This window comes from Microtus ochrogaster, unplaced genomic scaffold (assembly GCF_000317375.1).
Source record: "Microtus ochrogaster isolate Prairie Vole_2 unplaced genomic scaffold, MicOch1.0 UNK16, whole genome shotgun sequence".
Taxonomy (NCBI): Eukaryota; Metazoa; Chordata; class Mammalia; order Rodentia; family Cricetidae; genus Microtus; species Microtus ochrogaster.
Genome location: NW_004949114.1, coordinates 3254864 through 3266501, shown reverse-complemented (window position 1 = coordinate 3266501; position 11638 = coordinate 3254864). Strand labels below are relative to the sequence as shown.

The window sequence follows — 11638 nt, the reverse complement described above, 5'->3', positions numbered from 1 at the left end:
AAAAAAAAAAAAAAAAAAAAAAAAAAAAAAAAAAAGCCAAACCCTGCTTGTGCAAGGCTCTGGGTTAGACCCCTAACACCACAGAGGAGGAGGAAGAGGAAGAAAAAGGAAGAGGGGGGTGAGGAAAAGAGAGAAGTAGGCACAGTGGTACACGATTGTAATCCCAGCACTCAAACAGGAAGGATTGCAGAACATTTGAAGCCAAGACCAGGAATGATCCCACATACCTTTAATCCCAGCACTTGGGAGGCAGAGGCAGGTGGATCTAGTGAGTCCAGCCTGGTCTACACTTTGAGACCCTGTCTCAAAACAAACACAGATCTCTCTCTCTCTCTCTCTCTCTCTCTCTCTCTCTCTCTCTCTCTCTCTCTCCCACACACACCCAAACACACACACCCTAGGCTTTATTTACCCTCCTGAATGCTTAACATTCTCCAAACTCACAGAGGCCACAGCTTCCTGGCCTCCCTTAGCCTGACAAACCACCAGATTGGCCCCAAATCCAGCTCATTTTCCTCCTTTTCTGTGAAGTTTTGGGTTTGGTGCTCCGCCCCAACCCGAGACAGGGTTTCTTTCTATTCCTGGCTGTCCTGGAACTCACTCTGTAGACCAGACTGTGCTCTAACTCACAGAGATCCGCCTGCCTCTGCCTCCTGAGTGCTGGGACTAAAGGCGTGCGCCACCACGCCTATCCTGGGAAGTGTGTTGCGGTATCTTCTCATCACAGGGCCCTCCCTTCTTCCTCAGGAGCTCCGCACAGAACTGCTGTCCTAACACCATTGTAAGCCACCGCAGGCTAGGGGGCAGGTGCTCAGAACATGCCCCAGTTCCCAGGGGCCATCCCCACCTGCTTCCGGCTCACCTGGACGTTGGGCGGGGCTTGTCTGAGAGGCGCTCTCCCGGTGCTTTCTGGAGATCCTGCTCAGCGGCCCTTCTGCGGGCTGCAGACAGCCATAGCTGAAGACCCTCCTCATCGCTGGAGTCCCTGGAGAAGGCTGCTATCTCAGTGGCCCACGGATATCCTTGGAGAAGGGCATTATTCCCATTGACCCCACAGATTCCCTGGTGCCTTCCCCACCGGGAAAGACTCACAGCTCCAGGTCCAGGTGCCCCTGCATGGAGAGAGGCGACGCACACACAGAGCAGGTGTTGTCCAGGAGACGGAAACAGGTGAGGCAGTAGAGACCTAGGGGAGGCCAGGAGGGAAAGGAGGCTTGCGCTAACCCTTCACTCTCTGTGATCCCTAGTTTGTGGCCTCCCCGCCCTCCAAAGAAGACCCATCCTTGTCAAGTATGCACTTAGGGAACTGCTCAGTACCTCTTGCACCCAGGAGAATTGATATTCTGGGGGAGGAGCTATGTAAATTAAATATGCATAGTAATGAGGGGCGGGCACGTGCGAACAAACCGGAGAATTCAGTGAGGGAAGAACCGTGGTTGACTATCATGCAAACACCGCGAGTCCTCCAGGGGGAGGGCTTCTCACCTTTGCAGCCTGGGGTACTGCAGGACACAAAGTTCTCCATGTCCCCTTTGTCTTCAGGCTGCCCACAGCCCAGGCAGTAGTGCTGATTCGGCAAAAATGGGCTGAGCAAAGGACTTAGGCAAGGGTACCTTAGAAGAAAGGTCGCACATGTCAAGTTTGACGAGCCAACCTCCAAATTGGAGGGACACCCTAGCTGCGGCCCTTCTGACGGTAGCAACCGTTTCTCCATTGCCCCATTCTCCTTCCTCTCTCCCTCACTTTGATCTCCATGGGCACCAGGCATGCACTCGGTATACATACATACATGCAGGTAAAACACTCATACACATGAATAAATCTTAAAGTTTATTCTTGGAGCCGGAAAGATGCCTCAAGCAGTTAAGAGCACTGGCTGCTCTTTCAAAGGACTTGGGTTCATTTCCCAACATCTGTAACTCCAGTCCAAAGGGATCTGATGCCTTCTTCTGGCCTCCGTGGGCATTGTATGCACATGGTACACAGATTTGCATGCGTGTGGAGAAACCCATACACATAAAATAAAAACAAAACACTTTTTTAAAAAATAAAATTCTTAGTTGGGCAGTGGTGGTGTATGCCTTTAATCCCGGCACTTGGGAGGCAGAGGCAAGTGGATCTTGGTGAGTTTGAGGCCAGCCTGGTCTACAAGAGCTGTCCTGTTCCAGGACAGGCTCCAAAGCTACATAGAGAAACCCTGTGTTAAAAAACAATAAAATAAAATAAAATTCTTAGCCAGGCATGGTGGCACATGTCTTTAATCCCAGCCATCGGGAGGCAGAGGCAGGCAGATCTTTGTGATTTCAAGGCCAGCCTGGTCTACAAAGCAAGTTTCAGGACAGCCAGGGCTATTAGACAGAGAAACCCTGCCTCGGAAAAAAAATAACAAAATAATAATAGTAATTGTTGGGGACTGCAGACCACCAGATCCTGAATTTCTTGTAAACAGCTTGTTTTCCTCTGCTGTGAGCACAAGACCCTGATGGCAGGGGAGTGGGTTCTGATGAGTCTGCAGCTGAAAGATCCCAAGAGCTGGGGCGTGGCCAGAGCCCTATAGAAGCTACCCCTGAGCAGCGGGCATTCTTATCTCAAGGATGTCCCCGTGGCCCTGTTGGTCTGTCTGTCTCTGTCTGTGTTTGTGTGATTTTAAATCTTCAGCCTAGTTCCCGTAGCGCGTAGCGAGTAGAGCGTGGAACAGATCCAGTGTGGTTTTACAAGTAATAATAATAATTATATAATTATTATATAATTTATATAAATAAAATATAATTCTTGTCCTGGATTCTTCCTTCAGGACATGCAGGTATGAGCTGGACACCCCTCTTCAACCAAACCTCTTGTCCCTCGGGAAACACTGCTGACTGCCACCCCATCCCTATAAGGAAGCATCGTGAACTCACCTGATGGCCAGCACCTGGAGGACACTCATGTGGCCCTGGTCAGCTGCCCGTCGCATGACTGCCCGGTGCACTGCAGCCAGCATGTTGGTCCGATGACGCAGAAGCGAGTTGTAGAGGTAGGAGATCCTTTCCTGGTGGGGCAGGTCCCGGGTGGGACAAGTGGTCTTGCTCCATCTGCCTTGCTGTGCCCTCCCGCTCCTGCCTATCAAGGCTTAGCTCAAATGCCTGTTCCTCTAAGGAAGCCTTCAGGTCCCCCCAAGCAAAGTCAGCCATTCCTCCTCTGCCTCTCCATATCTCTTCATCCCTTAGTAAACCTCTTTTTTTTTTTTTTTAAGTGATGCTTCATTAAAAGCCTTTCTTCCTGGGGCAGGAGAGATGGCTCAGCAGTGATGAGTGTATATTACTCTTCTAGAAGACTCCAGTTCCCACACCCACATCAAGCAGCTCACAACTGGTTGTGAGTCAAATTCTAGGGGATCTAACACTTCTGGCCTCCAGTACCTACAAACACATGGAATATACTCACACAGAAAAAAAGAATATACACATGATTAGAAATTTAAAATGTAAAAGAAGTTAATCTACTTTAAATGTCTATCAGCCAAACTGTTTCACCATGCCTCACTGGAGTCCCTGCACCTCAGATGTCGTGGGGCACACCCCCATGTCCCTGTGGCTTTAGGGAAGCCTTGGAGGCTGAAAGGACATCATCCCTCCCGGCTCCACCGGAGGGCTCAGTGGGAGCAAAGACTGGGCTGCGAGGCTTCCGTACCCTCAAGCTGACACAGACAGCTTAGTGTCAGGGCCGCAGCAGAGAGCTGCTGGGTCCGCAACCCTCACCTGTTCCCTGGATGGGTAATAGGAGGCACAGATGACACGCCGCAGTCTGCTGACGTAGCTGCCACACAGGGTGACGAAGAAGCACAGACCATACATGGTACCTGGGAAGACAGCACCCAGTGAGCCCTGCCCACTGCCCAAGGCACTGGTCTCACTCCTGGTCCACAGGCCCCCTTTCCCCGGTCTTCACTCTTAGAAGAATACCAATAACAATGTATCCACTGGCGTCTGGTTCTGAGGGATGTAGGAGGCAGCGCTGGGACAATATACTGATGTTGCCTTGTTGCAGAACATCAAAAGCTGACACCAGGTCACGGTAGATACTCCCTGAATAGCCGGTCCCTTCCACCGTTATAGACACCAGCACCGGGCCTGCACAAAGACACTGTAAGGACACTCACGGCAACAACCACTTGCCCTGCAGGGTGGAAAAGGAGAGCCAGGCAGGTCATAGGCACGAACCACACCCCAATCCAGGACCGTTGGTGCTCAGGTACCCCTAAGGTACCCTGAGACCTGGCTTCTGTCCTAATGCCAGCTGGCTCTGCCACAGTCTTCATGGCCATCCCAGAAGCATTAACATTGGCCGAAAGCTGGTAAGTTCTCCCTTGGTTTTTAGAGACAGGGTCTCACTGTGTAGCCTGGTCACTCAATCCTGCTGCCTCGGCCTCCAGAGTGCTGGGGTGACGGGAGGACCACCAGGGCCTCCAGAGTTGAGGTGACGGGAAGACCACCATGGCCTCCAGAGTTCTGAGGTGACGGGAAGACCACCATGGCCTCCAGAGTGCTGGGGTGACGGGAAGACCACCAGGGCCTCCAGAGTTCTGGGGTGACGGGAGGACCACCATGGCCTCCAGAGTGCTGGGGTGACGGGAGGACCACCACTCTCCAGTTTATTGTTGCGTCTTACGTCTTGAGTTTCAGTGGTTTTCTTTTTCATTTATTAGTGCGTGCGTGTGCGTATGTGTGGTTGCGGGGCACACACACACCCTAGCACACGAGTTGGACCAGAGGAGGGTGGCTCTGTGGAGGCAGCTCCCTCCTTCCACTCTTTTCTAGAGTTTTGAGGATTGAGCTCAGGTCGAACCTTCGTGACAGGTGTCCCTGAGCTATCTTGTCTTTTTTGCTTATTTCTTTTCTGTTCTCTGTGTGATGATATGCAAATTACAAATGCAGGTCAATTATGTTCCTTGACTTGTGACCCAGTCTCACGTGGGCCCAAGGAGGGAGTAAACAACTAAACAACACTCTCACTTCTTTTGTTTGTTTGTTTGGTTTGGTTTGGTTTTTCAAGACAGGGTTTCTCTGTGTAGCAGGCCTAGCCATCCTGGAACTATGTAGACCAGGCTGGCCTTGAACTCACAGAGATCTGCCCACCTCTGTCTTCGGAGTGCTAGGATTAAAGGTGTGCGCCACCACCACCCAGCTAGTCTCACTTCTTACAGTGACCCAGAGAGCAGCCATTGCTTCATTATTCAGATGAGCAAACTGAAGCTGTGAGGGGTTAAGCAATTTATGTGTGTGTATGTGTATGTGTGTGCTCGTGTGCGTGTGTGCGCGTGTGTGTGCATGTGTGTGTGCATGTGTGTGTGTGTGAGTGTGTGCGTGCGTGCGTGTGTGCTGGGGATGGACTTGGGGCACTGTGCATGGGGCTCTGTCCCCAGCTCCCAAGCAACTTACTTAAAATCACCTCCTGACAAAGATCAGGGCTGGGATTTGAACCAAGCCAGTTTGGCTTACAGCTTGTGTCTTTGCTATTCTGCCATGTTGTGTTCTTTACCAAGACAGGAGGCAGAGGCTGGAAGAGTGAATGGCAGTGACATGAAGCTATCCAAAGAGTCCCCCAGGAGAAAGCCCCAGGGAGAAGGGGGATGCATCGGGTGGGTGGGCACAGGAGGAGGGGTGGGCACTCACTGCGGGCTACAATCTCGCCCTGGAGATGGTACCGGGCCAGGTCAAGTACCCAGAAGACAGCATAGTCCAGAAAGACCAGGACGAACACGAGGAGGAGGTGACGAGCAAGGTCAAAGGTCTCCAGCACATAAAAAAACTGCTCCCATCGGGACAGGAAGATGGAGCCTGAAGGAGGGTGTTCAGGAGGGTGTTCCCCAGTTCTCCTGCCCACAGGTCTACAAAGTTCAGCCAGAGGGCAAGAAGAAAAGAGGCTGTGAGAACTCTGGCAAAGGTGGGAGCAGTCCTTTACCTGGACCTGTGGTCCACAGCAGAGCTCTTCTACCCTGTTTGCTTCCTGCCTCCTGGGCAGTCCTCCCTTCCATATTAGCTCACCCCTCTGGTCCTCACCACAGAAAGCCTTCCCAACCTTGGTTCGTGTTGCTCCCTTGTCTTCCTCTCAGCCCGAGGTCATCTCTGTTTCCTCTGATCACTATGTTCTCAAACAGGGTCAGGACTATGGGACCTTCCTCACACCCTCACCTGGTTGGATGTAGTATCTGGCCTCCTGGGAACTGAGCGGCAGCACCGTGGGCAGCCCTGCCTCGGAGCGCACTGCTTCCATGTACAAGAAGCGGCTGGTAATATAGATGTTGTCAAAATCGTCCCAGTTCAGGTAACGGTACCGATACCACAGGGCTCTGAGGAGAAGTGCACATGAGAGTCCAGCTCTTTTTACCAGGCTCCCAGGCACTCTGGGCAATGCTGCCCCACCACTCCCGCCACCCCCAAGATTCCATAGATGGACAGCCCGCAGCGGCCCATCTCCCACTGGCCCTGGGAGCCCCTCACTGGAGGTAGAGAAGTGCAAAGAGAAGAGGCATGGTGTAGCCCATCAGGGCCAGGGCCTCCCTGGTCCTGTGCAGCTTCATGCTGACCACCTCGTGAAGGTCCAGGGCCACCTGGGACAGGCTCCGAGAGGCGTTGAGGTCCACAGAGAAGTAGTGGGTGGCTGTCATGTTGAATTCAAACTCACGACGCACCTGGTTAAGCAGCTTCATCACAGCTGGGACCAGCAGGGCCAGAGGAGACACGAGCCAGGAGAGTTAGGAGGGCAGAAGTGAATGGGGTGGGGGCTGTCCCGGCCCAGGAATTGCACAACTCACAGATGGCTGGAGCTCCCAGGGCCCAGACCTGGACTAGGAAGCAGTGACACCTTCCTGACACACAGCACTAGACTTGGCCTAGGGCTTATGCTTCGTCACGAGTAAGGAGTAAGCCACCACCTAGCTCTGGTGGGAGGCCCTGTTCCTCCCAGATTCTGCTCTGAAGTCTGGCTTTGATGAAACACCTTCCCCTGCTCACTGGGCCTCAGTTTCTCAATCAGCTCAGCCTAGATGTTAGTCTGGGTGACCCTGCACAGCCCTTTCCTGCTCTTGTGATCTCTCATATGGACCAGGAGACTTCCGCTGCCCTTGGCCGCAGGAAGATGAGAACACAGGCGGCAGGGGCTGGAGGGGTCATTGGGTCACTCACGGGTGCTGATGGTCCTTCGCAGGAAGAGCTGAAGGTACATGGGGATGACACAGAACATCTGGACCACTAAGAGTCAGGGAGCTCAGTGTGAGGATGAGGCGCAGAGATGTAACCTGCCTGTCCACCTCTGGATCCTTCCTCTCATGGGGCTGTCTAGACTTCCCACCTTCCCCACTGATCTCCTCTGCATTTCTGAGATTCTTAGCTTTTCTCTGCTGTCCTTTCCTGAACATCACTCCTTCTCCATCGCCTACCTTTTCCTACTGAACCCAGCGTCCTTATGAGCTCCATATACAATGCCCCTTATGTGACCCCCCCCCCGTGTCCCCTTTCTGACGGATCCTGCATTCCCACACCCCATTCCACCCCATGTTCATGCCTCCCTGCAGGGAACCCCTAGCGCTCTCACAGCTGGCAAGTCCGCAGAGCGCCAGTTTGAAGGGCATGATCACGTAACACAGGTGAGCGACCCGCGGCATGATCTTCATGCAGCTGTCCCTGGCGTCATCAAATACCCGAGTACATTTCGTATAAGGGTTGCCCAGCTCTGAGTTGCACACATCACCAATGTGAAGGAGCCAATACCACACATTCCGCAGGGCCCTGGCTGGAGACGGCTCTTCAGTCAGTACTCTGGGTAGCAGTGGCCCAGCCTTTTTAATAACTTAGGTAATACCACCCACTTCCCCCTTCCCCCCAGAACTGGCCAGTGGTCAGTGAGCAGGCCTGGAGAGGCCTAGGATAAGGAGACCTCCCACACCAGACACGTGACACACCTACCCACATGCTTCACGCCGTCCATGATGGACCGGAAGAACCTGCGGACCCGGTCAGCCACCACTTTGGCCCTCTGGGCAATAGCTTTAATCTTGGTCAGAGCACCTGAGAGACAAAGGGCAACATTGTGGTGGGCCTTTCCCTCCAGGAGCTGATTGTCATCATTTCCTGGGGGAGGGGAGGTGCAGGGGGAGGCTATCAGAGAGGTTAGGGAGCTGGGGTGCTGGGGTGTGAAAATAACCAGGTGAAGGAAGAGGCTGGAGGGCAAGGGAAAGAGGATTTAGCCGGATTGGGAAGCGGCTTCCCAGGCCCAGCCTCTCAGAAAGGAATTAAACTGAAAGGTGGAAGACCTTCCAGGCTGAGGGTCAGAGGTAGGCTGGGGTGGACCTTACTGACAAGGGGCTGCTTGGCCCGCTCCAGCATTTCTGCAGTCTGGTTCAGGGCCAGCTCTGCCCCACAGGCCACAGCCTCGCTGGCCCGCGTGAAGTTACGCAGGGTATTGGCACAAGGCCCTTGAAGCACCAGTCCAAAGGCAGCCACAAGCAGCAGCATCCGACCCTGCCCTAGGGAGATGGCTCAGTCAACCCCAGCCCAGGACTTCAGCCCCAACCCAGCCCGGCCATGCTCCAGGGTGCCAGCCTCACTGGAGAAGACCTGGGGAAGCAGCAGGAAGACAGTGACACGGACCTGGCGGGAGAACCCCATGCCCAGGCTAAGGAAGGCAGCCAAAGTGACAGTGGCCACCAGGCAGCCATAGGGGCTGTGTCCCTCCACCAGGAGTTCCAGGATCCCATAGACTGTGGCCAAGGACAAGCCCAAAGTAAAGCCCCCCACGCTTCGGACCACAGCCCGTGCCCTGCTGGGCCCCTCCTCCCTGGGGGGCCACTCTATAGCATCAGTTTTAGACATGGCTGCTGGGACCAAATGCCAGTATGTCTGCAGAAGAGGCCCCCAGGTTCTAGAGACTCGGAATCCTCCATCTAATTCTAAGGTTCCGCCAAGCTTATACCATGGGTGTGTCTCAGAACCCATTACCTAGTTCTGAGAGCTCACAGAGCTGAGGAGTTGAAGGGTCTGTGAGGGACGTGAAGGACACAGGCAATTCTCATCAGAATTTCACAGCCTAGAAATCTTTGAAGAGACTTCTCGGGTGAAAAGGGTTCCCGAGAATAGTCTGATGGACAAGACACAGGATCAGAACGGAGCAGGAAAACAGAAACTGCCCCATACTAGTGAGACTCCTGCCCCTTCCCAGCACCCCTCAGACTTGTCCTCCATTTGGGGGTCCTCCAACATCTATCCCTCATGTCCTCCCGACAGCCCCGTCCCTTCTCTTCTTCTCCACTCCCGCCTTACTCTTCAGGGCCCCTTATCTCTTGTAGTGCACTCCACATCCCTGCCACCATGTTTCCCCACCATCTGATCCTCCGAAAGATCTCAAACCTTAGCAGGATGGTGGTGGCTCAAGCCTTTATTCCCAGAACTCGGGAGGCAGAGGCAGGTGGATCACTGTGAGTTTGAGGCCAACCTGGTCTATAGAGCAAGCTCTGGGACAGCCAGGGCTACACAGAGAAACCTTGTCTTGAAAAGCACCCCCCCAAAAAATCTCAAACCTTGGGGCTGGAGAAATAGCTCAGTGGTTAAGAGCACCTCCTTCTCTCCACATCAGGCACTTGCAGTGGCTTCTAACTGCAGCTCCAGGGGCTCCACCACCCTCTGGTCACTACGTACATATGACACACATAAACTCAAGACAGGCGCACACACACTCATAAATAAAGTGTTTCTAGCCTTAATGACCCTCCAAGGCCAGAAGAGGCTGTGGGCTGAACTGTTCCCTTTCCAGCCATGCAGAGGCTCCTGCGCTGGGGTCTTCCAGTTCCCTGGAGCCGGTTCCTATGGCGCCAGCCAGGGGAGTTCCCTGCCACTGCTTTCCTGCTAGGAGCAGGAACTGGTGGGCTACTGGCCATAGGTAAGTGTGGGAGCAGAAGGGCGGGGCTGGGCCAAGGCTGGCACAGGGCCGGGGCTACCAGTTTACGGCTGGCTTCGCCCTGTTTCTTAGGTCTCTTTCAGCTCCTGGTGAACCCCATGAACATCTATGAGGAGCAGAAGATGGTGGCGTTGTATGGCCTGGCAAGTTAGTAGTGGATAAAGGCGGGGTATTAGGGCCTGGGGGAACGTAGAGCTTGCTCCTTTTGTGCCCAAAGTCCATGAATTTACCTTCCTTTTACACTTTGGAAAAGAGAGAAGGGAGGCTCAGAGGAGAGAGGGTCCCAAAGTGAGAAGACACAGCCCCTGCCTTCATTAAGTCTCGCCAGTCTTTGAAAATCTCACTGCCCACACATCGTAGGTCAAACCAACACTTTATAATCTGCTCTGTTGACCAGTTGGGCACATCGCCAACTCATCTAAAGAACCTTTCTTTTCCTTTCCTTTCCTTTCCTTTCCTTTCCTTTCCTTTCCTTTCCTTTCCTTTCCTTTCCTTTCCTTTTTCTTCATGAGGATTCAGAAGTAACAAAGTTGACAAGCACCAGTCTTTTTGGAGTTTACAAAGAAAAGAAAGTCAGGCATAGCTGGGTGTGGTGGCTCAAACCTACAATCCCAGAATTCATAGGCTAAGGCAGGAGGATTGCCTTAATCCAAGATCAGCCTGGCATACATAGTCTGGATTGCCAAGTAACATCCCTCCTCAAAAAATAGACACTAACCAACCTGCCAGTGTGATAGTAAAGTAAGGGGGCACAGTAGGCTATGGAGGAGGGAGGGAGGGGCTGGGCGTGCCCCTAATCCTGTCAGGGAAGACTTCTAGAGGTGACATTTGAATGGAGACATTTGCTTTGTGAGGTGCTGGGCCACAGGAAAGGGACAGCCGAGAAGGGCTATGTGAAAGTAGCTAAGTCTTAGAGACAGTTTGTCATCCCAAGGAAAAGCTGCATGAAGAAGAACGTGGTGGTTTACGCCTGGAGTTCCTGGACAGCCTGGGCTCACAGTGTCTCGAAAAAAATAGACAAGAGAAAAAGACTCAAACAGGATGAAAAGAGAAAAAGCTTTAGAGCATGAGAAATCTAGCCGCTCCAGATGTTAGCTCCGAGGTGTACTTAGAATCCCAGCACTCAGAAGGCTTGAGGCAGGAGGATTGTGTATTTGAGCCAACCTGGACTATATATTAAGACTTTTCTCTCACAGAGCGATGGTTCAGGAGTTAAGAGCATCTGATGCTCTTGTAGGGGACCTGGGTTCGATACCCAGCACTCATGTGGCTGTTCACGACCACCTGAAACTCAACTTCCAGGACATCTGACATGTTCTTCCAACCTCCAAAGGCACTAGGCACACACATGGTTACATACATACATGCAAGTAAAACACTCGTGTGTGTGTGTGTGTGTGTGTGTGTGTGTGTGTGTGTATGTATATGCTTTTTTTTTTTCTGAGACAGGGTTTCTCTGTGTAGCCCTTAGCTGTCTTGGAATTTGCTCTGTAGGAGGCCACGTTGGCCTTGAACTCAGGGGTCTACTTGCCTTTCCTCCTGAGTGCTGGTACTAAAGGCATACACCACTACCACTGTGTACCTATTTTTTTTTTAAAGAATTTTTGTTGCCGGGCGGTGGTGGCGCACGCCTTTAATCCCAGCACTTGGGAGGCAGAGGTAGGCGGATCTCTGTGAGTTCGAGACCAGCCTGGTCTACAAGAGC

At 52.8% G+C, this 11638-nt stretch overlaps 2 protein-coding genes across 2 annotated transcripts in view; one reads left to right on the top strand and one right to left on the bottom strand.

Annotated features, from left to right (window-relative positions):
- Window positions 1-858: 858 nt before the first annotated feature.
- On the bottom strand, window positions 859-8852 carry Dcst2 (DC-STAMP domain containing 2). Its single transcript, XM_026789225.1, has 14 exons — window positions 8588-8852; window positions 8336-8506; window positions 7947-8048; window positions 7576-7773; window positions 7167-7232; window positions 6483-6696; window positions 6174-6331; window positions 5655-5819; window positions 3945-4112; window positions 3741-3841; window positions 2901-3031; window positions 1486-1613; window positions 1093-1186; window positions 859-985 (listed from the first exon to the last, which is right to left on the bottom strand). The coding sequence occupies exons 1-14, from the start codon at window positions 8850-8852 to the stop codon at window positions 859-861; spliced, it is 2088 nt and encodes a 695-aa protein (XP_026645026.1).
- Window positions 8853-8953: 101 nt separating this feature from the next.
- The window catches only part of Dcst1 (DC-STAMP domain containing 1), a 15042-nt gene continuing 12357 nt past the window's right edge, over window positions 8954-11638 (top strand). The window contains exons 1-4 of the mRNA XM_005367304.2: window positions 8954-8957; window positions 9056-9175; window positions 9790-9915; window positions 10006-10080. Of these exons, the coding sequence (XP_005367361.1) occupies window positions 8954-8957; window positions 9056-9175; window positions 9790-9915; window positions 10006-10080 (325 nt within the window). The remainder of the gene's footprint in view (window positions 8958-9055; window positions 9176-9789; window positions 9916-10005; window positions 10081-11638) is intronic.

Excerpts from the sequence above, each read along its gene's own strand:
- Dcst2 (XM_026789225.1), bottom strand. The coding sequence starts at position 8,852 with ATGTCTAAAACTGATGCTATAGAGTGGCCCCCCAGGGAGGAGGGGCCC. Across the intron at positions 8,049-8,335 it reads GGCCAAGCAGCCCCTTGTCA|GTGCTCTGACCAAGATTAAA; the intron begins GTAAGGTCCACC and ends TTTGTCTCTCAG. Across the intron at positions 986-1,092 it reads GGGCACCTGGACCTGGAGCT|GGACTCCAGCGATGAGGAGG; the intron begins GTGAGTCTTTCC and ends AGCCTTCTCCAG.